The sequence below is a fragment of the Oryzias latipes genome, chromosome 2 (assembly GCF_053564925.1).
Source record: "Oryzias latipes strain Hd-rR chromosome 2, Olatipes_Hd-rR_3.1".
NCBI classification, from domain to species: Eukaryota; Metazoa; Chordata; class Actinopteri; order Beloniformes; family Adrianichthyidae; genus Oryzias; species Oryzias latipes.
The window spans coordinates 42,131,805-42,158,766 of record NC_136238.1 but is presented as its reverse complement, the minus strand read 5'-3'; the positions used below and the strand labels follow the sequence as shown (position 1 = coordinate 42,158,766).

The window sequence follows — 26,962 nt, the reverse complement described above, 5'->3', positions numbered from 1 at the left end:
TTACAGAGGAAAACATTCAAGAAAACAAATTTAATGATTCATGAAAACCTTTAAAAGAGACATTAAAGAATTTTCCAACAAAGATAAACTAGACAGAACTCTGTTAAGAATCTTTAGCACAGAAAAAGGACAGGTGCAAAAAGAGCACCTGTCCTTTTTGTTCCTCTTATTAAAAAGCAGCACTTCTTTTTTATTTCAAGTTTTTATTTGTATAAATTTCTGGTAGAAATACAAGAAAAAGGCCCCCCTCCCTGTATTACGTTGTACCCATTTTCTTGCAATACGGGGTTCTAAACTGTTGCTTTTGTCTTTGCAGCTCTACTTAGACTCAGAGCCGCCAGAGACAGAGAGACAGCAGGGACGGTGAGAGAAACTGCTCCTCCATGGAGAACTAAAGAGATGTAACAGTGAAGCTCTTGTCTAAGATTAAGATAAGATTAAGAATTTATTGCCATTTGTACATTTAAAACAAGTACATTGTAATTTTTCTACTGCAGCATTCAAGTCAGGGTGAATTACAGAGGACATCAAAGTAACAAAAACTAAAAAGGCTCATAAATAACCTTCTCAGTGGCCTTGTGGTAGAGTGTCAGCCCTGTGACTGGAAGGTCGTGAGTTCAAATCCAGGCCGAATCACATCAAAGACTCTTAAAAATAGGACCCTGCTTGACACTCAGCAGTAAGGGATTGGATTGGGGGGGGTTTAAACTACCAAATGGCTCCTGAGTGTGGCTGTGTCTGCAGCTCACCGCTCCCCCAGATAGATACATAATGGGATTTTGACTTTACATAAGATGAGGAACAAAATTTAAGAGTTGAACATTTTTTATAAAAAATAAAGTATAACAATATTGCAGTGTCCTAACCGTTTCATTATTGCACTTTTTATCATTTTCGTAACATAATTGTTCGATTCACTGTTCATTGCACTTAGTGTCCCAGCTAGTTAGCTGTGGAGGAAAGTCCTGACATGACTGATACTGCACAGCTGGACATGCAAACTTTACATGAATTGTGCACACCTGATATATGTGAATACCTCTCTGAAAAAAGAAATCAGTAAGAGTGAGTGCAGTCAGCAGCAGCATACAGTAAGGTGGGAATGGGGGGGTCAGTCATCGTTCTCTAGTCATGTCATCAGTCAGTCATTGATCTGAACACAACTGACCTCAAAGTCTGCAGTCTGCAGTCTGGACTCTCCAGAAAACCACACAAATGAAGAAATCCTGAATCCTGCAGGTTGTGGTTCCAGCTCAGGTCCAGTTCTGTCAGATTGGACGGGTTTTTCTTCAGAGCTGAGACCAGAACTTCACAGCTGATCTCTGACAAACTGCAGTTCTCCAACCTGAAATCAGACAGCAAAGTATCTCGAATTTGTGTTTGTTGGTATTGCCTGCTCAGCAGTTGTTTTTGGTTATTTCGAGTATTAAAGATTTTGGGTGACTTGAAACTTCCTGCCTCATCTTCTCTGCATTTTGGGTAGTTATTCAGCCCCCCCTTAGTGACAAAATCAGAGAAAAACAGATAGAACTTCTTGTAGAGAATCAACATTCAACCCTTGTGCTATCCTAGGCCCTTAAACATTGGGAGTGAGGGTCATCTAGACCCACTAGACAGTGCGCTGAACCTTTTTTCTTCAATGATTTGTGATCTTAGGGGATCTTAGGGGGGCCGTGGTGCAGCGGTAGGGCAGTCGACCCATGATCGTAATATTGCAGGTTGGATTCCCGCTTTGCACGCCCATGAGTCGAAGTGTCCTTGGGCAAGACACTGAACCCCCCCTTGCCTCTGGTGGTAGGTGGGCGCCTGTGGTTGGCAGCGGAGCGGCCACCAGTGTGTGAATGTGTGTGTGTGACTGGGTGAATGGGTCTGTGACTGTAAAGCGCTTTGTCCTTGTAGGTCGAAAAGCGCTATACAAGTATACGGAAAAAGCCATCTTCAGTGGTGTCCATGGATTACATGAAATCTTTCCACCTTTATCCAGCTTTGTCATGGTAGGGAGAACACGTCAATATAAGGGTGGGGTCATCTAAGATAGCACAAGGGTTAAATGAAACTGACCTGAGAGTCTCCAGTTTACAGTCTGGACTCTCCAGTTCAGCTGACAGTAGCTTCACTCCTGAATCCTGCAGGATGTTGTTACTCAGGTCCAGATGTCTGAGTCTGGAGGACTGAGAGCTGAGAACTGAGGACAGAGCTGCACAGCTTCTCTCTGACAGGAAACAGCTTCTCAGTCTGAAGAAAACAAAGACAGACAGCAGTTATTGAATCTTTCATGTTTCCACTCAGATTCATTTGTTGACTGAAGGTGATTTTCCTGAGAGTTCTTACAGAGCTTTGTTGGAGGCTTTGATCACTGGCAGTAGCCTCAGAAGAGCCTCCTCTGAAGGAGAGTATTTCCAAAGGTCAAACTCTTCCAGATCTTCTTCTGATGACAGTAAGATGAAGACCAGAGCAGACCACTGAGCAGGAGACAGTTTCTCTGTGGAGAGACGTCCTGACATCAGGACCTGTTGGATCTCCTCCACTAGAGAACCATCATTCAGTTCATTCAGACAGTGGAACAGGTTGATGCTTTTCTCTGCAGGCAGATCCTCACTGATCTTCTCCTTGATGAACTGGACTGTTTCCTGATTGGTCTGTGAGCTACTTCCTGTCTGAGTCAGCAGACCTCGTAGGAGACTCTGATTGGTCTGCAGTGAAAGACCCAGGAGGAAGCGGAGGAACAAGTCCAGGTGTCCGTTTGGACTCTGTAAGGCCTTCTCCACAGCACTCTGGTACAACTGGACTGGACTGCTTTGAAGAAGGTCAGAGAGCCAATATTTCTTCTGTTCTTTCATGAGGTTGAGTCCAGAGGTGATGAAGGTCAGGTGGACATGAAGAGCAGCCAGAAACTCCTGAACACTCAGATGGATGAAGCAGAAGACCTTGTCCTGGTACAGGCCTCTCTCCTCTCTAAAGACCTGTGTGAACACTCCTGAGTACACTGAGGCTGCTCTGATATCGATGCCACACTCTGTCAGGTCGGATTCATAGAAGATCAGGTTTCCTTTCTGCAGCTGCTCAAAAGCCAGTTTTCCCAGAGACTCCATCATCTTCCTGGTATCTGGACTCCAGTGAGGATCTGTCTCAGCTCCTCCATCATACTTGACCTTCTTGACTTTGGCCTGAACCACCAGGAAGTGGATGTACATCTCAGTCAGGCTCTTGGGCAGCTCTCCTCTTCCTCTGCTCTTCAGCAGATCCTCCAGAACTGTAGCAGTGATCCAGCAGAAGACTGGGATGTGGCACATGATGTGGAGGCTTCTGGATCTCTGGATGTGGGAGATGATCCTGCTGGCCTGCTCTTCATCTCTGAACCTCTTCCTGAAGTACTCCTCCTTCTGTGGATCATTGAACCCTCTGACCTCTGTCACCATGTCAACACATTCAGCAGGGATCTGATTGGCTGCTGCAGGTCGTGTGGTTATCCAGAGGAGAGCAGAGGGAAGCAGGTTCCCCCTGATGAGGTTTGTCAGCAGATCAGCCACTGAGGTGGACTTTCTAGGGTCATTCAGGATCCGAGTCTTGTGGAAGTCCAGAGGAAGTCGACTCTCATCCAGACCATCAAAGATGAAGAGGACCTGGAAGTCTTCAAAGCTGCAGATTCCTGCTTGTTTGGTTTCAGGGAAGAAGTGATGAACAAGTTCCACCAAGCTGAACTTCTCCTCTTTCAGCACATTCAGCTCTCTGAAAGTGAATGGAAATGTGAAGTGGAGGTTCTGGTGGGCTTTGCCTTCAGCCCAGTCCAGAGTGAACTTCTGTGTTAAGACTGTTTTCCCGATGCCAGCCACTCCCTTAGTCATCACGGTTCTGATTGGTTCTGGTCTTCCAGCTGGGAGTTGGAAGAGCTCTTCTTGTCTGATGCTTGTTTCTGCTCTGTCTGCTTTCCTGGATGCTGCTTCAATCTGTCTGACCTCATGTTCTTCATTCAGCTCTCCTCTTCCTCCCTCTGTGATGAAGAGCTCTGTGTAGATCTCATTCAGAAGGGTTGGGCTTCCTGCTTTAGCCATCCCCTCAAACAAACACTGGAACTTCTTCTTCAGACCAGATTGGACTTCACGCCGACAAACAGCAGCAGTCAAACCTGAAGACAATAAACAGTAATTCAACTCTCTGCAGCCCTGAATGATGAGGGTTTGAATCCCTGTGGTTCCATGTGTTCAGACATCAGTAAATCTTCATTACTCAGCAGCTGAAACCTTCAGAGAAATCCTCTTACTGCTCTGCAGTCCATCAGCCAGCTCCTCCTGCTTCATTCTCCTCAGGAAGTTCACTGTGATCTTCATCAGTGACTCTCTGCTGCTCCTCTGCTCTTCATCTTCATCCTCCAGCTCCTCCTCATCCTCCCTGTGACTCAGAAGCTTCTGGATCTTCTTCAGCTCCTTCTTGACAAAAGTGACAATGTTGTCCTCCAGCAGCTGCAACAGAATTCCAGATGAATGAGCCAATCAGAGTGAAGTCATGGAGCCAAACATCAGCTCCATGTTGGACACTCTGACAGTCCACTGGTGTCCAAAGTGCAGCATGGAGACGACTGTGGACAGAATGATGGGAAAGTAGTTGTTGTTCATGTACAGACCAGAAAGATGGAGTCCAGCTGTGTTTGATGCTGCTGGACAGACGGACCACTGGGAGTCTCTGAGCTCTGCTGGTCCAGTCTGTGGACAATCAGCAACAATCAGATCCATTCTGTCTGTACTGGTGGGTTTAACCCAAAACAACTAGAGTCATGTCACAGCTAGAATGTTCTACAAACGAGACAGTTTCAGTGGCCCTAAGGTAAACTAAGTTTGAGACCTTTGGTCTACACCCATTACTGAAACCCACACACCAGAACAACACTGTTGTTAAATGTACAGATGACATTGCAGTGGTGGTGCTGATTCCCTCTGGGATGAGATGGTTTATAGCAGAAACTAAAATTTAAAGAGGTCCAGTTAAAAAACATTTTTTTGAAGTAAAAGTCCTGATTGGTCTAAATATTCAGTGGACAATGTTTGTAAGTAGCAGAGGATTGTTGGCACATCTGCATGTTATTGATATCAAATTCTCACTTTGATTAAATACTGTCAACAAGTTTCATTTAAAGTTCAAAGTTCAAAGTCAACTTTATTGTCAATTCTTCACATGTGCATCACATACAATGAATCGAAAATCCGTTTCTTACTCTCTCGTGTCTGTTCAGGAGAAGAAAAATAAAAACAAAGTATACGTTTAAAATAAAATAAATAAGTAAAAAGAAAGAAAAAGATACAATTTACAATATACAACATAGGCAATTTGCTATAAAAGTGCGAGTGCACTTAAGGCAGTGTCTCAAGGCAGCGGGGGGAGGGGGGGGGGGTTCGTTTGAGCACTGTTCATGGGGGGATATGGGTAGTGGGTAGGTGGAGAGGGGAGAGGGTGTTTAGCATCCTGATGGCCTGGTGTGTGAAACTGTTTCTGAGTCTAGTGGTCCGGGAGCAGAGGCTCCTGTACCTCCTCCCTGAGGGCAGAAGGCTGAACAGGTTGTGTGCAGGGTGGTGTGCATCCTTGATTATTGTTAGTGTTTTGCGGGTGAGGCGGGTGATGTTAATGGCATACAAAATAAAACACATCGGACTGTGCACGCGCACACACACAAACACACAACAGGGACACGACCAGGATAACTGCTGACACCACCAAAAAAACTAGATAAAGGAGAATCCATGAGCTTCATTAACTTCTAGGACTAAACTCTTTGTATTAATAGAACAATTTGATTGGTGGAAAACCATTCTAAAATTGGTTGAACAGTAAAACGCTAAGGAAGAGATTCATAAACTGAATTGGAAATCTTTTGACCTTCATGTCATTTATGGACAGATATGATCTGAAGTTCAGCTTTAAAGACTTTCAGAAAATGTTTTAGTCCTTTATTCACTGATTCACTTCATCCAGATTCCTTTACTCCACATTACAGTTGATTTTTTATCAAACAAAGATTTTAATAAAACTATTGTGCCTTACTCACAAAATGCATGTGAGGACTTTGCTGACCACTTCAGGATTAAAGTCAATGCTATTGGATCTAACCTTCGACTGGTGCATAGCACTAATCCTAGCAGGTCAGTAGCATTGAGTTTTATCCTGGTTGACGCGGAGATGCTTGGTCGAGTTTTTTCCCAAACAGACACTACAACCTGCCTTTTAGATCCCATTCCCACTTCTCTTTTTAAACAATTTATGGATTCTGTGAGTCAGAGCTTTTAAATATAGTAAACTGCTCTCTTCAGACGGGTGTCTTTCCCTCTGCCAGTAAGACTGCAATGGTGAGGCCCCTCCTGAAGCAGAGAAACATGGATCCAAATATCATAGGCAATTACAGACCTGTATCCAACTTAGCATTTTTAGGAAAAATTATTGAAAAAATGTCAATCGGATTTTAGGGCAAATCACAGTGACATTTTAAATTATCTCAGACATAATTATGACTCGCAGAAACTGCTGGATCTTAGTGCTGCCTTTGATACGGTAGATCACCAGACTTTACTAGACAGACTTGGGAGTCGGGATGGCGTCTCAGGAAGTGCTCTTAACTGGCTTAAATCCTTTCTAATAGATATATTCTAGTTATATTTGTAAGTATGGCTACTTGGTCTTCAAGAATCCACAAAATAAGCTGTGTGGTTCCCCGGGGTTCAATGTTGGCTCCAATACTTTTTAATTTATATATGTTGCCTCTTGGGGATGTCATCAGAAGACATGACATTGACTTTCACAGCTATGCTGATGATACACAGCTTTACATCGTCGTGTCTCCTGATGACCTTGAACCTATAAAGACTATTTTAAACTGCATTTTAGATATAAAGTCATGGATGGCAGACAAATTATTGCAGCTCAACCAGGACAAAACAGAGTTTTTAATCATTGGTCCTGAGACAAGCGAGAGATGATCTTACCCAAACTTAGGAATTTTAAACCTTCTCAATGTGTGAGAAGGTTTTTGACTCTGAGCTGAGTTCATGTAGATCTACACGGTTTAGCTGTTGAAGCACATCAGCTACATTTCATGATTATGTTTTTTCTACAGAGAGGATGTCAGTTTCTAGAAAAAAACAGAAAATATTCTTCAAGCATTTCTGGACTGATGAGAATATGTTCATCTGAATCTTCTCCAGAAAAAGACAATCCTGACTGACTGACTGGAGGAGAAACAAGTGGAAATGACAGGCTTGGAGAAATCAGCCACACTATGAAACCAAAAGATATTTTCAATTCAAAAATCTCCAAAATCCAGAGAAAACTGGAACTTTTCTCCTGATTTGGTTGGAATCAGACTGGAGCTGCTGTCAGTCAGAGTCAGCAGTCAACATGTTTTCTTCTCCAACATCTCTGATGTCTCTCAGAGTCTCTCAGAAGACTCAACTGAAAAGATCTCATCACACACATGATGCTCCAAGTGAGTCTGATCAGAGAGATCCAGAACTGAACCAGACCTCAAGTCCTTCATCTGAAAACTGTTGATCTTCTGAACTAGAATCCAGCCTCCAAAAACTCTGACAAACACTTACTGTTCCACTCCTGGATGGATGACTTTGATGTCAGGTATATGACTTGTTGACTTGTCACTTCTAGAGGACACACTGCTGGATCCAGATCCAGTTTCAGGTCTCTGTAGAATCCTGATGGAAAAACAATTGTTTTATTAAAAACTTTAATGCTGAGTAAAGTGGAATTCTTAATAACAGATTTATTAGACTGCAATCAAACTCTTGACTTTTATGTCATTTATGGACTAATAGAATCTGAAGTTCAGATTTGAACAGGGTTCATACAGTCATGGAAAACCTGGAAAAGTTTTGGAAAATGAAAATGTAGTTTCTAGATCATTGAAAAGTTTGTAAAAAATGAAATACTCTGTATAGTTTTGGAAAAGTTACGAAGTTTTAATATTTTGGATGCAAAAACATAAAAACATGGGATTGGAATTGAAATTGTGGCAGAAGTTCAACCTGTTGCTATTGGTGATGAGAGTTCACGTTGGCGTACAGCAGCTGGAATTGTTATCAGTTCTTTTTCTACTTGCTATTCATGGATTGTGAAAAGCTCCAAAATGTCGGGAAATGTAGCTTTAACAACAAATGTCTTTCAAGGAGAAGTACCAACTGTGGATGATTAAGTTTAGGGTTCAACCAATAAATGGTTCCTGAACGTGGCTGTGTCTGCAGCTCACCGCTTCCTCGGGGGAGGGGCCAACAGCGGGAACTCATTTGACACACCTAGGAGCATGAACACTAACGGGACTTGAACTTTAAATACATGACAGACAACTTTTAGCCTGGGACGACATTAAAAAACCTGCAGCAATGCAGCAATGTGCATCTTGGCTGCATGTATTACGTGTAGTCGATGCTGGTACCACAAAAATACACGAGAATGACATCATCAACAACTGTGTTCTTCACGATATCTCCAGTCTGTTAAGTTCTACCTACTTTATCCAGAAACATTACAGAGTAAAACAGAGAAATATTAAATATTGACCAGTATGAACCATTTATTTATTTGGGACTCAATCCAGGTGACAATATTGAGCACAAAGCAGCAAAATCTGTGGGTGACCTGCTGGACACTCACGTTGTGGGTGTGGTCAACTCTGTCAGACTTGGAGAAATCAGCCACACTATGAAACAAAACTCAGAGACCAAAAAGTTCTATTTTGGTCTCATCTGACCACAAGACTTTCTCCCATGACTCCTCTGGATCATCAAGACGGTCATTGCCAGACTTCAGACGGGCCTTGACAAGAGCTCACTTCAGCAGGGGAACCTTCTGTGCGATACATGATTTTAAACCATGACGTTTTAATGTATTACTTATAGTAGCCTTGGAAATGGTGGTCCCAGCTCTCTTCAGGTCATTGACCAGCTCCTCCTGTATAGTCCTGGGCTGATTCTTCACCTTCTTTAGCATCATCGATACCCCACGAGGTGAGATCTTGCGAGGGGCCCCAGTCCGAGGGACATTGACAGTCATCATTAGCCTCTTCCATTTTCTGACAATTGCTCCAACAGTTGTTCTTTTCTCACCAGGCTGCTTGGCAATTGCCCCGTAGCCACTTCCAGCTTTGTGAAGGTCTACAATTTTGTCTCTTGTGTCTTTTGACAGCTCCTTTGGTTTTGCCCATGTTGGTAGTTAGACATCTAACTGACTGTGGGGGGGCACAGGTGCCTTTATGCACGCTAACCACCTCAAACAGGTGACACTAATTTAGAATCATGAGCAGAGTGGAGTTGGACTATTTAAAAGCAGAACAGCATGTCTTTGCTGGTCAGAAATCTATCTGATAATCAAGTGATCAAATACTTATTTGTCCAAGTAATTTACAAATAAATTGATTTAAAAAAATCGTACAACGTCATTTCTGAATGTTTCTTCAGATTCTGTCTCTCATTGTGGAAATGCACTGATGATAAAAACTTTAGACCCCTCCATGTTTTCTAAACGGGAGAACTTGCTAAATCACAGGGTGATCAAATACTTGATGCTCCAAGTGTGCCTGATCACAGAGATCCAGAACTAAACCAGACCTCAAGTCCTTTATCTGAAAACTGTTGATCATCTAAACTAGAATCCAGCCTCCTTTAACTCTAACAGACACTTACTGTTCCATTCCTGAAATGATGTATTTGGAGTCTGGAATATGATTTGTTGACTTGTCACTCCAGAAGGACACACTGCTGGAGCCGGATCCAGAATCAGGTCTAGGTTCAGGTCTAAGTTCAGGTCCAGGTTCAGGTCCAGGTTCAGGTCCAGGTTCAGGTCCAGGTTCAAGTTCAGGTCCAAGTTCAGGTTCAGGTTCAGGTTCAGGTCCAGGTCCAGATTCCTGTTGAATCCTGAGTGAAAAACAAATTTTTCAGTGAAAACTCTTTAAAAATATGTGACATTTCTACATGTCATCAAACTATTAATTCCATCTGACTGTGGTTTGAAGGTTAAAGCTAGCTGGGACTTCTAGCGATGGTCTTCCAGCCTGTTTTTTTAGAAAGTTTTTCCAGTCTAAGGACCAGCAGTTTTATCTATTATTAACACTAGTCGTTCGTCCACTCAGGTTCCACTCAATTTTAAACAAGCGGTAGTGAGACCACTGCTGAAAAAACAAGGGCTTGATACTGCACTGATTTCTAACTATAGACCAACGTCCAACCTACCTTTTTGTGCTAAAGTCCTTGAGAACCTTGTCCGACACCGATGCTAATGTGTCTATGCTGAGAGATACTGTGGGGGAGATGAAGCACATGCTTTCCTGCTGCTCTGATGACATCACTCAGATGAAAACCACCATTGAGTCACTGACAGCTACTCTAAGCTTGAGAATAAATATGAGGATTTTGAGTCCGGGTCGAGGCATAAAAATGTCTGAATCATGGGAGTTCTGGAGGGGCCTGACTTGCAGCATGACAGTTATTGGAGCATTGATGAAGGAGGCGTTCGGACTGCCAGCCGGTCTCTCCAGCCCACGCCAAAGCCAGGTCAACAGCCGCGGGTCATTGTGTGAAAATTCCACAACTACAGCGATTGTGCAGACATCTTACTCCGTTCGAGGGAGATTCAACAGATCAAAGTCCGGGACATGGCCCTCTCTTTCTTCCCGGACTATACAGCCATAACTCCTCCGACGCGAGATTTGTCGTGGTCAGGTGCCAACTCTGCGGCATCAAGGGAGCTCGATATGGACAATGTTATCCGGCGTGGCTGTGCATCACATACAAAGGAATTGAGAAAGACTCTACCTTGTCTGATGCAGCAAGTAAATATGTTTGGATCTTGATTACGGTTTCCGGTTCCGGGTTACAGCAGCAGGACGCGTGGCGTGCCTCTCTGCGATTACAACTATCTTCAAATTACTTAAAAAGTTGATTTTTCTCCAAAAAAGAGAGCTGACCATGCCCCCGAAGAAACCCCAGGAATATGAAAAACTCAAAAAGTCTCTTGACATTATTCAAGAAACGCTGAAAAGTTTTATGGATCAAGTGTCGGCTAAGCTAACACCGCTCTGGGATATGATGGAAGAGTTCCGAAGATTTCGGGCTCAAAACGAGCAGCGAGAAAACCAGGTCGGGATTCTGGAGAAAAGACTGGACGATGTGGAACAGCAAGTAAGGATGAATAATGTCATTCTCACTGGAGTACCAATCAAGCCTCGAGCTAGCACTGCTAATGCTAGCGCTAGCGTAGCTGGCAGTGCTAATACGGAGGTCAGTGGAGAGTCTCTGGAACAGCAAATACATTCATTTCTCACATCTAAAGGGATTTCCCTGGATCTCAATACCATCGAGACCTGCCACCTGCTCCCCAGGAGAAAGGAGACGGATAAACCAGCGATCCTCATCAGGTTTGTGAATCACAAACACAAGCTAGCTCTGATGAATCTACGCAAAAACCTCAGAGGATCTACTGTTTATCTGAACGACCATCTGACTAGAAGGAATGCTGAAATCTCAAAACATGCACGGCTTCTCAGGAAGCGTAAGCAGATTGAGAACACTTGGGTTAAAGGCTGCAGGATTTATGTCAAACCACTCGGTCCAGAGGACCGGACCAAGGTTCTGGTCGTGAACACCATGAAGGACTTTGAGAAGTGCTTGATTACGGTTGTCTGAAACAACGTGGAGTAATAAACCAAAGAGCCAAATAATTTCAAGAAATATGACACCAGGAATCATCACTTTCTCCATCGTCTGACGTCACCTGAATAACAGCAGAGTTCTGAGCTGCAGACAACTTGACCTCAACTTTCACCGCAGCTGATATCAGCTGAAGAAGGATATGGACCTGAATCTAATGTCTGCAGTCATAACATCGAAGAGAACTATTAACTGTTTTGAACCCAGAAGATCAGCTGTTATCAGTAAAAGAAGAAATACCAACCTTGGACAATCGACAGTTATGGACCCTTTTTATTTTTCCCCAACAGCATTACTTTATTATAAAAAAATAAAAAAATAAAAATATATAAAAAGAGTAAAACAAATGATTAATCACTTTTGAAAATTGTTAAATTGATTGACTTTTGATGATATTACTTCACTAGCTCCTAAAATTGATAAATTGATTCAAAAATCTTTCCTAATGTAGCATAACTTTGCACATGTTTTTAACTTTTGATACTTGATGAAATTTTGCTATGAAAATTCCTGAAACAGTGTTGTCTATTTTACTGGTATAGTATTATTTTTTAAAGCATATGAATGATTTTTAAAAGTAACATAATTTGCATATATTTCAGATGCTGCATTTGCCATGTTAATTTCTAAAATAGTTATTTTTGACGTAGTACTTAAGTAATTCATCTTTGGCATGTGCCTTATTGATACCTTATGATTCTTAATTCTGTCTGATAAAACCTAGGAACCGGATATTGATAAATCATGTAATAAAATGGTTATAGTATAACGGGGTGGAATTATATAAGTTCGCTTCCTTCCACTCCCTTTCAAGCAATATTTATTAATTATGTCTAATTATCCTAATTTTGATTAGTTATTGTATGAATGTATAACTGATGTTTATATTGCTTTTGTGTATAACTTCTATTTGATTGCTTGAAATAAACCATTTCAAATCAAATCAAATTCAAATCAAAATTACTGAGTGAGCAGTTTTTACACCTTTATTATTGGACATACAGATATATAATTTAATAAATGCAGCCCCCCACGTTGGAGATTTAATTCTTAATTTTGAAACTACATCTCAAATTCTATTGACGTATTCCTCCTATTTAACCAAAATGACTCTACTTCACACTCACTAATATGGGATACACTAAAGTCATGTCTTAGGAGACAAATTATCTCTTATAGTGCTGGTGCTCAAAAGAAACTCAATTCTAGGCTTTCTGAATTCACATCTGCCATTAGTAATATTGATCAAACATACTATTTGAATCCGACTCCGCAATTGTTCAAACAGCGTGTAAATTTACAAACTGAATTAGATCTTTCATCTGAAAACTGTTGATCATCTGAACTAGAATCCAATCTCCTTTAACTCTGACAAACACTCACTGTTCCACTCCTGAAATGATGATTTTGATGTCAGGTATATGACTTGCTGACTCGTCACTCTTGGGGGACACACTGCTGGATCCAGATCCAGGTTGAGGTCTCCGTTGTTTCCTGATGGACAAACAATTGTTTTTTCAAAAACTTTAATAGAATAAGACGAGACGGACATGGTGTTCATGTTGGGCGAGGTCATGAGAATATATGAGAATGTCGTCCAGATAAACAAAAACAAATCGGTTGAGAAAATCACGCATAACATCATTGACCAGTCTTTGAAAAACTGCCGGGGCGTTCGTGAGTCCGAAAGGCACTACCAGATATTCGTAATGACCTAACGGGGTGTTAAAGGCAGATTTTCTTACGTCACCCTTGAAGATACGAACCAAATGGTAAGCCTTTCGAAGATTTAACTTCTAAAAAATGCGAGCTTCTTGGATGGAGTCAAAGACAGAAATGATAAGAGGGAGAGAATACTTGTCATTGACTGTGATCTGGTTAAGTTCCTGGTAGTCAGTAAAGGGTCGAAGCGACTTGTATTTTTTCTCAACAAAAAAGAAACCTGCGCCGACAGGAGAAGAGGGGGGACTGATGTTGCCTAAAGATTTGAGCTTTGTGATTATAATCTTGCATAGTCTTCTTTTCAGGACCAGAAAGACTAAATAATTTACCCATGGGTAAGGTGATGTCATTAATAAGGTTGATGGCACAGTCATAGGGTCAATGTGGTGGCAAAGCACTAGCTTTGGCTATACAAAAAAACGTCTTAAGATCAGTAACATGAGGGTACTTTAGATAAGTCGGTGGTATCGGTGATATTGGAGACGATGGGTGACCTAGAGGGAATAGCGGAATGCAGGCAGTTGGCTAAGCAATTCGGCTATCTGTGATAAGAGTTCACGTTGGCATACAGCAGCTGGAATTGTTATCAGTTCAGTTTCTACTTGCTATTCATGGATTGTGAAAAGCTCCAAAATGCTGGAAATACGTAGCTTTAACAACAAGTGTATTTTCAAGAAGAATGATCAACTGTGGATAATTAAGTTTAGGGTCAACCACCAAATGGTTCCTGAACATGGCTGTGTGTTAAGGCTGTGGCCGTATTGGGTTTTGTTTGGTTCTGTTTGTTCTGTGTTACCACTATGAACCGTTTACTGGTTGAATGCTATTAAGCATAGAACCCAAAATATTTCCTGGGTGTCTTTCTTTATTATAGTATCTTCCAGAATTTTTGCTGCTTAACTTCTACAGTTTTTCAGATATTTCAACCATTCAACTGTTAAAATGTTCAGCTCTTTCACCTTATTTCTTTCAGCTATGACTTTTGGTCCTTCAAATCCTTGAACTTTTCAAGATATTCCAGGATTTCCAGGATTTTTGCCTCAATTGAAACACATGGGGAATCCTTAAAATCCTTTGATCCTTACAGCCATCAAACCTCTAAATACTTTTAGCTAGGGACATTATTAAAAAGTTAAAATGCAATAGCAAAAGCACTAGCACAGAGAATAGAAAAAAATCAGTCCTTACATAATTCACCTCGATCAAACTGGATTCATCAAAAGCAGACACTCGGATGGCAATGTGCGCAGACTCGTTAACATAATAGACCTTGCCACTATTAAAAAACAGGAAATGACCATACTATCGCTGGCTCCTGAAAAAGCTTTTGAAAGAATAAATTGGAAGTTCCTCATTGCAATCCTCCATAAGTTTGGGTTTGGAGAATCATTTGTCAATTAAACTAAAACATTATGTAACAACCCCAATGCATCAGTCAGAACTAATAGACAGACTTCCAACAGGTTTTTTCTTGGAAGAGGAACCAGACAAGGTTGCCCACTCTTCCCCACTCTTTTTGCTATATTTATTGAGCCTCTAGGTGACAAGACAGAATGAGAGCATTAAAGGAATTTAAACCAAACACAGCCATCATAAAATTAGTCTCTATGCAGATGACATGTTACCGTTTTTAAATAACTCACGTTCTGTAAATGAAACAGCAACAAATATTAGTGAATTCTCCTTCATATCATACTACTCAATTAATTGGAATCTTTCTGTATTATTATCACTGAACAGTAATGCGGAGCAAAGACTCAGGATACCAGTCAAATCAGGCAATAACAAAAAAATATCTAGGTATTTAGTTTTCCCCAAAATCATCAGAAATGGTGCAGTCAAACCACACCCCACTACTGAAAAGCATACAGGACAATCTAACAAGCTGGGTCAACTTGCCTTTGTCCCTTATGGGCAATGTAGCCTTGGTTAAAATGAAAATCTTTCCAAAAGTGAATTATCTCTTCTCAACGATCCCCACACAACCCCCACTAAAATGGTTCAAAACATCCATATCAAGCTTGTTATGGAACAATAAAATTGCAAGAATTAGTCTGTGGAGGCTTAGAATTACTTAACTTCTACAAATACTTTCTTGAAAATAGATTAAAATACATTTTAAAATGTATATATAATCGAGAAACCAACTCATAGTTGGACTTGGAACAGGCACTATGTGGAAAGATCAACCTGTCAGATCTACCATTTATTAGCCAAACAGTTAAAAACAGGACTCTTTTCAAAGTATTAATATAAACGCCACTTTAACAGCCTGGTGGGAATTACTCAAAATATCAAACTCGTCAATTCAACCGAGCAAAATGACACCCATCTGGAACAACCCAGACGTCCTTAAAAACAAAAAAATGTTACACTTCCCAGTTTGGCAAGCAGGGGGCAGCAAGGTTTGCGGGTGAGCTGCTGGATGCTCACGTTACGAGAGTGCTCAACTCTGTCAGACGTACAGAAATCAGCCACACTATGAAACCAAACTCAGACTTTTATCCCTGCTTGCCTGAAGTCATCCATCTCCAACCTTCGACCCCCACCAGTTTGTTTACAAAGCAAACAGATCGACGGAGGATGCCATACCCATCACCCTCCACACTGTGCTAAGCCACCTGGAATACAGAGACACCTACGCCAGGGTGCTCTTTGTGGACTACAGCCCAGCCTTTAACACGATCATTCCTGATATTTTGTCCAGCAAGCAGTCTGACTTAGGACAAGGCAGCTCCAATTTCATTGTATTATTACAAACAATGACAATAAAGGATTCTGATTCTGAGACATTTTACACGTGAAAATCTCCCAAATCCAGAGAAAACTGGAACTTTTCTCCTGATTTGGTTGGAATCAGACTGGAGCTGCTGTCAGTCAGAGTCAGCAGTCAACATGTTTTCTTCTCCAACATCTCTGATGTCTCTCAGAGACTCTCAGAAGACTCAACTGAAAAGATCTCATCACACACATGATGCTCCAAGTGAGTCTGATCAGAGAGATCCAGAACTGAACCAGACCTTAAGTCCTTCATCTGAAAACTGTTGATCATCTGAACTAGAATCCAGCCTCCAAAAACTCTGACAAACACTCACTGTTCCACTGCTGGATGGATGTCCTTGAAGTCTGGATTAAAACCCTTTGACCAGTCACTCTTGAAGGAAACACAGCTGGATCCAGATCCAGGTCTCTGTAGAATACTGATGGAAACAAATTTGTTTTATTAGAAACTCCTTTCTTGTGTTCTGGAGGTTGATCAGATTATCTTCCATGTTGAACTATTGAACTCAGATCATGACCAGACTGATCTGCAGTGAGACAGTCTGTTAAAACGCCCCCTTTTGACAACTGGGTGACACTGCATGCAGGTATTTCAGTTGAATTCAAAACATGCATCTGACACACTTACTGTTCCACTCCTAATTGACTGTTTAGGAGTTTATTTAAAAGATTCTCTGACTCGTCACTCCTTTTGGACACACAGCTGGATCCAGGTCCAGGTCCAGGTCCAGGTTGGTTCCTGTGAAGAATGAAAGTTGCTGGTGTGAGTCCTGAGCTCTGACATGGAGAAGATGATGGACAGTTGGAGATGTTCATCTCACCTCTGAGCTATGTTTTGGTTGTCATGGTTACCATCTCTTCTTTTTTTAGAGGGAGGGGCTCCCTCCTGTGGCTCCTCCAACTGATCCATGATGCTGGATTGACTGGATCCACATCAGCTCACACACACCTTCACCTGCAGAGGAAACCCTCATCATCATCGTCATCAGAGGAAGCTGCCATCAGCTGCTGCACTTCTGCTCTCCCTCCACCAGGTGGAGACATGGAGCTGCAGCAGCAACATTTCCATTCAGTCACTTTGACAAAGAAACAACAAACTTCCTGTTTCTACACTTCAGGAAACATGAAGCATCAAGAAAAACAGACAAAAATCAAAGAATGAGGAGAAAAGAAAGAAAGACATGAATTCTTCCTCTCAAAGCTCCAACAGAGACTTTGATTCCACTGTTGAACCTCTAAACTGGATAACATTACAGGTTACGTGTTCTAAAGTAATCCATTACCTTACAATATTACTCTCTGAAAACTGTAACATGAGTACTGAGATAATTTATTGTTCTTTTCTTTAGAACAGCTGCAGAAGAAAAACTTTTGAAGAGACAAATTTACCACCAAGTTGTTCTCAATTCTATGAAGGAGGATTTGGTTTCATGAAGATTTCTGATAATAAAGTTTATTTCTGGTAAAGTGAAAACAATGGAAACACAATCAGAGGATCAGAATTCAGCTTCAGTGAGTTTAGTCCATAAAAAGAAAAAATTTGAGTGTTTTCAAACTGGACACATTTGGTTTAAAGTGAACCAGAGTTTGTTTCCACAAATTTTCAGTCTGATTAACCCAAGTGGATCCTGGTCTGGAACCAGGAACCGCTCTCTAACCCATCTTTGGAGGTGGTCTCTGTTCATTTCCAATCAGACTGAGCTTCAGTTCTCTGAGATTCCTCAGTCTGAATACAAGAATACTCAGAGCGGAACATAGGAACCAAACGGCCACTGTAGCCGATGGTCATGTGACCTAAACAGATTTGGAATGTGATAAAACATCATAAAACACAGTAGTAAAAAAAAGAAAAAATAATAATTCTATCTTTGAAAAGATATGATGTGAAATCTAATTAAAAGCTGATTTTAAAAAGTGTGTCTTTAATTTCTTTTTAAAAACCTCCACAGTGGATGAGGCCCTCACATCCTCAGGTAGACTATTCCACAGACGAGGCTCATAGTTTCTAAACGAGGCCTCGCCGTGGTTTTTTGTCCTGACCCTGGACACCTTCAGCAGGCCTGTACCTGAAGACCTAAGGACTCTGGGAGGATCATACGTTAAAAGCCAGTCGGATATAAAAGAAGGACCAAGACCCTGAAGTCAGACTCAGAGGAACAGAGAGTTTGTTCACATGCAGCTCAGGAAAATGGCTGACAGTCAAGCTGAGAAGCTTTTCTTTCCACGTCTGTTAGAATCACAACGTTTCAAATCCACAAGATCCTAAAAATAAAGGAAAATGACTAAAGAAAGAATGGATTTGATGATGTAGAATTATTAGTTTGATATCAGATTCTATTGGATTTTTAGAGAAATATTGTCAGAATCTGTTTAGGATTTAGATGTTTTTAGGATTTAAATGATGGTTCTCCTCTGCTAAAGCTCAGAACTGAGCAGATTGAAGTCTGAATGTGAACAAGTCAGAAAAGCCGTTTGAGGAAGAGATTTGATCCCAATGAAAACATCAAACTGAAAGAATGTGGATCTTCCAGATCTGTCAGAGCTTCCAGGAAAAACTCTGACAGATTCCAACAGAGAGAAAGATGTGAGGAGCAGAAAAACACTTTAGTTTGACACTTTGATCAATGCAGAAGGTTTAAAAAAGTCCAGATCTTTTTCATTCTCAACTCATAACTTATGAAATTATAACTTTATTGACATATAACACTGACTCTTTTACCGATAATCCTACAAGTTTATCCTCATAAATTCACAACTTTTTTCATGATTGTACTATTTTATTCTAGTAAATGTATTTATTTTTTTATTTTGATGGAGGCTCAAATTCTCTGTCATTAAGTTTACATGACTGAAATAGAAAAACTATAAACACAACTCTGTGCTAAAAACAGACGAAAGACAACAACTGAAGTTTAGGGTCAATGAAGACTAACAGCAGATTAAACACAATCATTTATGATGATATGAAAAATAGAATTTATAGTCGGTTGAAGAAAAGCATAAAATCTTTGTTTTTTATCCACTAACGCCTCATGGTCTCTCTGCTACAAACATTTCTATTCTAGATTGTTTGTCTGGTGGAATCTGAGAGTTCCTGAAGATGGAATGAGGAAATATTACTCTACTGTGTTCCAGCTCACAGTTACCTGGAACTGTAATCTATTACTTTAGTAATGAGTTCTCACACAGACTTGGATGGAGGAGAACAGGAATGTTTGGAGTCAGAAATGAAAAAACACAACAAGCATCAGCTTATTGTTGTTGACTTGATGAAGAAGAGTCCTCCATGTTGTTGATCCAACAATGATGAAGCTTTGGAAACAGCAGAGTGATGAGAGTTTGCAGAGAAAGAAGAAGATCTTCTCCAAACATTCAGAAACAAACAGTCAAGTTAGTGAAGACAAAGTTCCAGAAACAAACTCACTTCAGTTTCTGCAAAGAGATGAAGAGGAAGAAGAGTCTCCACTCACCGTGTCAACGCAGCTGCAGCACTGATCACTGACTCACAACCAGGAAGAGTCCACCTGGATGGAGGCGGGGCAGCACAGGTGGGCGGGGCAGCACAGGTGGGCGGGGCAGCAGGTGGAGCAGCTGAAGTGGAAAATTAATGTTAGATTCAGACTGTGAGCCTTCTTGGAATCAAACCCTCAACCTGCCTGTTGTCTACCAAGTGAACACCCACTGCCACACAGTCAGAGGATCAGGATCTGATCAGGTTTGATACTGACACGAAAAAGGGGGCGTGGCTTCTTGTTGGAGGTGAAATGACTGTCAGGAGCTGCAGGATGTTTGTAAAGTGACCTGAGAATTTGAGATGAAGATGGAGGAAGAAACATCCCATGAACATAACAGGACGTTTAGAGAAACTAAAGACAGAGAACAAGTTCAACCAGAAACCTGACAGTCACTGGGAGGAGGGGCGGAGCTTCAAGTTGTCGGATTAACAGATGGTCGGGTGATTCTCTGAAATCAGTGCACTTTGTCTCCTACAGGTTTACTTCAAATATTTTCGTATATATTAAGCCATAAAATTCATTTTAAAACAAGAAATGGAAAGAGCCACATGTCTCAGCATTTTAGCAAACAAAAATAGTTTGAAAATTATGTTTTAAAAATGTCATGGGTGCCTGAAGTAGGGGTCAGCCAAAGGAGCATGCCACCCCCAACCAAAGTTACCTTGACACTGAATGCAAAACTGATAAAAAAAACAGTTAATAACCACATGTTTTTTCTGCTAACATGATCCATTGCAATATTTAGTGTCACTTAAATTGAAGAAATGAGAAAAATACATGAACCTGTTACGGTCAGGTAGAGGAAAAAACCCAGACGCAGGCAGGAACAACTCAAACCAGATGGAATTCCAAAAGAAGGGCTTTAATGCCAGAGGGAAACACAAGCTTGAAGGCTCAAAGAACAGAATACGCTCCGACACTGAGCACAGAAACAACACACCTTAAATAGGCAGACAGAAAATCAACAGAGATGCAGGACAGCTGAGCAGGAGTCAGGCCTACACATAACATAACCCCCCCCCCGCTAAGACCGGCTACCAGACGGACGAGGGCGAGGCTGATCAGGGTAGTCACAATGGAAGCGAGAGATGAGGGACGGATCAACGATGTAACGGCCAGGGATCCACTGACGATCCGCCGGTCCATACCCCTTCCAATCGACCAAGTACTGCAGGCCCCGACCCACCCGTCTGGAAGCGAGGAGGGACTTGACCGTATAAACTGGATCACCATCCACGATACGAGGGCCAGGAGGAGAAGCTGGAGCAGGCTGTAGGGGAGAGTCCCTGGCAGGCTTAATCTTGCTAACGTGGAACACCGGGTGGATCCTCAGGGAGCGAGGCAGTTCCAGCTCCACAGCCACAGGATTGATGACCTTGGAGATGGTGTAGGGACCGATGTAGCGGGGTTGCAGCTTTCTGGACCCTCCCTTCAAAGGAACATTGGCTGAGGAGAGCCATACTCTGTCCCCCACCTTGTACTCCGGAGCTGCGGACCTCCGACGATTGGCTACAGCCGTGAACCGCTCCTGGTTCTGCAGAAGCTTCAGTCTGTACCTGCTCCAGGTGCGACGACAGCGTCTCAAAAAGGCAGCGGGACCAGAAGAGGCAGCCAATTGTTCCTGGTGGGGAAACAAAGGGGGTTGATACGCATAGGCAGCTTGGAATGGGGAGTATCCGGAAGTGTTGATTAGGGAGTTGTGGGAATACTCAGCCCATGGGAGCTGAGACGATCAGGTTCTGGGGTTCTTGCTGCACAAGGCTCGAAGTGTTGTCTCCAAATCCTGGTTGTACCGCTCTACCTGGCCGTTAGTCTGAGGATGGAAACCAGAACTCAGACTGACCTTGATCCCGAGGAGGCAGCAAAACTCCCTCCAGAAGGCAGCAACGAATTGAGGCCCACGATCTGAGGTGATGTTCTGAGGAAGACCGTGCAGGCGGAACAAATGCTGGGAAACTAGTACCGCTAGTTCCTTTGCAGAAGGGAGTTTCCTCGGAGGTATGGCATGCACTAGTTTGGAGAAACGGTCAATGAGGGTGAGTATGACTGTTTTACCTCTGGAGTTGGGTAGACCGGTGACAAAGTCCATGGCTACGTGGGACCAAGGTCTAGACGGCACAGGTAGAGGGTGGAGTAAACCAGCAGGCGGGGTCCTTGGGATCTTGACACTGGCACAAACAGGACAAGCCGCCACAAAAGCCCTAATGTCGGAGGACAAAGAGGGCCACCAAAAACGCTGGGCCACAAGAAAGCCGGTCCTGGTCACTCCGGGATGACAAGCCAGTCTGGAGGAGCGCCCCCACTTTAGGACCAAGGTGCGCAGAGAAGGAGGAACAAACAGGCATCCGTCTGGACAGCCAGCTAGTACAGTGGCGGGGTCAGAAACAGCCGCCTTAACCCTCCGCTCCAGAGACCAGCGTGTGGTTCCCAACACCAGGTGGGAAGGGATGATGGTGGTGGTAACAGCAGGAGACCCAGACTCCTCCTCCTGCTGGAACTGGCGGGAGAGAGCGTCTGGCTTGAAGTTCCTGCTGCCAGGACGGTAGAACAGACAGAAATTGAACCTGTCAAAGAAGAGGGCCCACCTCGCTTGACGAGGGTTAAGACGCTTGGCAGTCCTGATATACTCCAAGTTCTTATGATCAGTCCAGACCAAGAACGGCTGCGCAGCCCCCTCCAACCAATGACGCCACTCCTCCAAAGCCAGTTTTACTGCCAGGAGTTCTCTGTTCCCTATGTCGTAGTTTCTCTCCGCAGGAGTGAGCTTGCGGGAGAAATACGCGCAGGGATGAACCTTATTATTGGACGCTCTCTGCGATAACACAGCCCCCACCCCAGACTCAGATGCATCCACCTCTACGATGAATTGCTTAGAGGGATCAGGCTGAGTCAGAATAGGGGCTGTAGAGAAACGTCGCTTCAGCTCGGTGAACGTCTTGTCGGCCCCCTCATCCCAGACAAAACGTACCTTAGCCGATGTGAGCTTATGGAGGGGTGCAGCAACGCCACTGAAGCCTCGGATGAAGCGTTAATAAAAGTTGGCGAACCCGAGAAAGCGCTGGAGCTGTTTCCGTCCAGAAGGAACAGGCCATTCCAGAACGGCTTTGACCTTGGCGCTGTCCATCTGGACGCCTCCGGGAGAAACCACATGACCAAGGAAGCGAGTCTGCTTGGTGTGGAACTCGCACTTCTCTGCTTTACAGTAAAGCTGGTTCTCTAGTAGGCGCTGGAGGACGGTTCTGACGTGCTGCACATGGGTGTCGAGATCTGGAGAGAAGATCAGGATGTCATCAAGATAAACAAAGACAAACTTGTTTATCATGTCTTTCAGGACATCATTAATCAAACACTGGAAGACCGCTGGAGCATTAGTGAGCCGGAAGGGCATAACCAGGTACTCGAAATGTCCGCTCGGAGTGTTGAAGGCAGTCTTCCACTCATCCCCCTCTCGTATGCGGACCAAATGATATGCACTCCTGAGATCCAATCTAGAAAAAACTGAAGCCCCGCTCAAAAGGTCAAACGCTGTCTGTAACAAAGGAAGGGGATAAGTATTTCGCACCGTAATATTGTTCAAACCCCTGTAATCGATGCAGGGTCGCAGTCCTCCATCACGCTTTCCCACAAAGAAGAACCCAGCCCCGGCGGGAGAGGAGGAAGGTCGAATGATCCCGGCCTGTAGACTCTCCTGCAGGTAATTGTCCATAGCCTCCCGCTCAGGTGGAGACAGGGGGTAAATATGGCCTTTAGGCGGTTGGGTTCCGGGCAAAAGGTCAATGGCACAATCATAAGGGCGGTGGGGGGGAAGGGATTTAGCTCTAAACTTACAGAAAACAGTACATAGATCATGGTAAACAGGGGGAACATTGTTGAGATCCGGCGGGTCAGGAGACCGCTGTGCTGTAACAGGACTACGAAATGCAGCAGAAGAAAGACAGTTGAGTAAACAAAAGGGACTCCATGACAAAACCCGTCCGGTAGACCAGTCAATATGAGGGGTATGTCTGCATAACCACGGAAAGCCCAAAATCACCTGTGGCTTCAGAGACTCCACAACATAGAAACTCATCCGTTCAGTGTGGTTTCCGGACACAGACACAGAAATGTTAACAGTACGACATGACACCTTATGGATAACAGACCCATTTATGGCATGAATGACTAACACAGGTGATAAAGGCTCAACAGGAATTTTAAGTTTGTTCACCACCTCCTGAGAGATTAAGTCACCATCGGAGCCCGAGTCAATTAGAGTCTCAAACTCCTCCTGAGCTCCTGCATGGGTCACCAAGACCTTGGTAGAGGGCCGTGAGGTAGAAGAAAAAGAAGAATTGCGGCTCACCAGTTCCCTCACTGCTGATGAACCCTGGAGTTTACCGGGCAGTCGCGCACAGTGTCCAGACTGTCCACAGTATAAGCAAAGGCCTCCTCTCAAGCGGCGCCTTCGTTCTGCAGGAGTGAGACGGCCGGCTCCCAGCTGCATGGGCTCCGCAGGAGGAAGAAAACCCCGTCGTGGAGTGTCGGACTGGAGTGGTGGATCCTCCTCATGCAGCGGTGGGCGAAAACCTGTGTTGCCGTGACGCTCACGGCCCCGCTCCCGCATCCGGCGGTCAATACGCACTGAGAGGTAGATCAGTTCCTCCAGATCCTCTGGAATCTCCCTAGCCGCTAGCTCGTCCTTGAGTCCGTCGGAGAGACCCCGGAGAAAAACGTCCACCAATGCTTCATCCGGCCAGCGAGTGCTGGCAGCCAGGGTCCGGAACTCCACTGCATAGTCCGAGACGCTGCGAGCCCCTTGCTGGAGGCGGAGGAGTTCTGAGGCCGCAGCTCGATGAGGAGTAGAGGGATTGAAGACGGTGAGGAGTTGAGTGGAAAAAACACGGAAAGAGCGGCACATCTCAGCTCCGCGCTCCCACTCCGCTAACCCCCACCGTTTGGCTCGGCCCGTCAGGTAACTTAGAGCAAAAGCCACCTTGTTCTGTTCAGACGGGAACTCGCTTGGGTTGAAATCGAAATGAAGGCGACAGGAGGTGATGAACGCCCGGCAGTCCTCAGGCGTGCCATCAAACGGCTCCGGATGACCCAGTCGGGTTTGGCGAGGTGGAGACGAGGGGACATGCTCCAGCTTGGAGAGACGCTCATGGAGCTGTTGCATGCCGGACATGTAACCACGCATCTCACGAGCCAGGACAGATAGCACATCGCCGGTAGCAGAACTCCCCTCGGGGGAAGAACCTGGTAAGTCCCTTAAGTCAGACCCTCCTGCTGGGTTGGATGGACATGGTCGGAGCGTAATGTTACGGTCAGGTAGAGGAGAAAAACCCAGACGCAGGCAGGAACAACTCAAACCAGATGGAATTCCAAAAGAAGGGCTTTAATGCCAGAGGGAAACACAAGCTTGAAGGCTCAAAGAACAGAATACGCTCCGACACTGAGCACAGAAACAACACACCTTAAATAGGCAGACAGAAAATCAACAGAGATGCAGGACAGCTGAGCAGGAGTCAGGCCTACACATAACAGAACCTTTATAGAATTTCACCATTTAATCATGTCCCTCAGTTTTGTTTAACCCCATAACAGCCGATCACAAAAAAGTCGTTCATTTCAACTTCTTCAGCAACCAGTTTTGAGTGTTTGAGAGCAGCTCCTATAACAGTTCCTATCTTCCAGTCATTTGAGGCACTTTCACCAAATGTTTTATTACTAGGAGACCTAAATATTCACCTGGATAATGTTAACAATTCACTTACTAATGACTTCCTATCCTGTTTGGACAGTTTTAGTTTTCAACAATTTGTCGATTTTCCCACTCACTCAAAAGGACACATTCTAGACTTAATCTGTTGCTCAGGTATAATACCCATGGACTGTAAATCAAACTTCATCCCGATTTCCGACCATATGCTTGTGATATTTAATGTCAATTTGTTTCTTTCCAAACACAGGCCTTCATGCAATATTACCTTCTGTAATGCTAAGGATATCAACCTGGAGATTTTATCTGCCCTGATCAGTGAACTCCCAAATACAGACAGTTTTACAGCTCCAGATCAACTTGTTTCACACTACAACACATACCTGCACCACATCCTCAACACACTTGCTCCGCTCAAATCCAGATCAGTCTCATTCACCTATACTGCACCCTGTTACACCCCCACTCTCAGACAGTTAAAAGCAAAAGGTCGCCAACTTGAAAGACTCTACACCAAAACCGGACTAACCATCCATAAAGACATGTACACACAGCACACTCACCACTAAAAGAGTGCATCTCCAAAACCAAATCTGCCTACTACTCCAATCTAATCAATTCAAATAAAAAAAATTCATAGTTTCTTTTCTCCCTCATCTCTAACATCACTGAACCTCCTGACTCCCTTCCATTACATCTCTATTCAATTGATTTCTGCAACACCTTGGCTTCATTTTTTACCACAAAAATCCACCTTATCCATCAACCGCTTTCCCCCAACTCTGCTCCATTTTTCTACTTTCCATTCCGTCTTTTACATATGATAATTCATTTTCTTCATTTACCCTACCCACAGTTAGTCAAATCTTTAAATTAATTAAAAAATCCAAACCTTCCACATGCCAGCTTGACCCACTGCCCACCATCCTTGTTAAAGCTACAGCTCCCTCTGTTTGTCCTCTCATCACCAACATAATCCATGCTCCCCTCTCCTCTGGAATTGTTCCTCCTGTACTGAAAACTGCTGCTGTCACTCCCATACTTAAAAAACTGGGTGCAGATCCAACAGACCTCAATAATTACCGTCCCATTTCCAACCTTCCATTCATTTCAAAAATTCTTGAGAAAACAGTGTCTGCTCAGCTTCATGCTAATCTGTCCTCCAATAATCTGTATGAATTTTTTCAATCTGCCTTCCGTCCCCTTCATAGTACTGAAACTGCTCTTCTAAAAATCACTAATGACCTTCTTCTCTCTGCTGACTGTGGTTTATTATCCATCCTTCTTTTACTTGATCTCAGTTCAGCTTTTGACACCATTTCTCATTCTATCCTCCTGTACAGACTCTCTTCCATTGGCATCTCTGGCACCGTCCTCTCCTGGTTTCATTCCTACCTGTCTGACCGTACTCAGTTTATCCAACTGAAATCTGTCACTTCTCATTCTGTCCCTATCACAACTGGTGTCCCTCAGGGTTCTGTCCTCGGTCCACTCCTCTTTATTATCTACCTTCTCCCGCTTGGTCATATTTTCCAAAAACACCACATCCA

The 26,962-nt window shown here is 43.4% G+C and overlaps 1 protein-coding gene across 2 annotated transcripts in view; it reads right to left on the bottom strand.

The window, feature by feature from the left end:
* LOC111946432 (NACHT, LRR and PYD domains-containing protein 12-like) overlaps nucleotides 1-19,769 on the bottom strand; it is a 103,135-nt gene extending 83,366 nt beyond the window's left edge. For both annotated transcript variants that reach the window (XM_078939519.1, XM_078939522.1), the window contains exons 1-12: nucleotides 19,670-19,769; nucleotides 17,021-17,154; nucleotides 16,828-16,938; nucleotides 16,514-16,618; nucleotides 13,080-13,190; nucleotides 9,675-9,905; nucleotides 7,581-7,691; nucleotides 4,622-4,700; nucleotides 4,262-4,460; nucleotides 2,332-4,126; nucleotides 2,062-2,235; nucleotides 1,169-1,345 (exon numbers count right to left, since the gene is read on the bottom strand). In XM_078939519.1, coding sequence (XP_078795645.1) covers nucleotides 1,169-1,345; nucleotides 2,062-2,235; nucleotides 2,332-4,126; nucleotides 4,262-4,460; nucleotides 4,622-4,700; nucleotides 7,581-7,691; nucleotides 9,675-9,905; nucleotides 13,080-13,190; nucleotides 16,514-16,618; nucleotides 16,828-16,938; nucleotides 17,021-17,109 — 3,182 coding nt within the window. In that variant the 5' untranslated portion in view covers nucleotides 17,110-17,154; nucleotides 19,670-19,769. The remainder of the gene's footprint in view (nucleotides 1-1,168; nucleotides 1,346-2,061; nucleotides 2,236-2,331; nucleotides 4,127-4,261; nucleotides 4,461-4,621; nucleotides 4,701-7,580; nucleotides 7,692-9,674; nucleotides 9,906-13,079; nucleotides 13,191-16,513; nucleotides 16,619-16,827; nucleotides 16,939-17,020; nucleotides 17,155-19,669) is intronic.
* Between the last annotated feature and the right edge of the window lie 7,193 nt (nucleotides 19,770-26,962).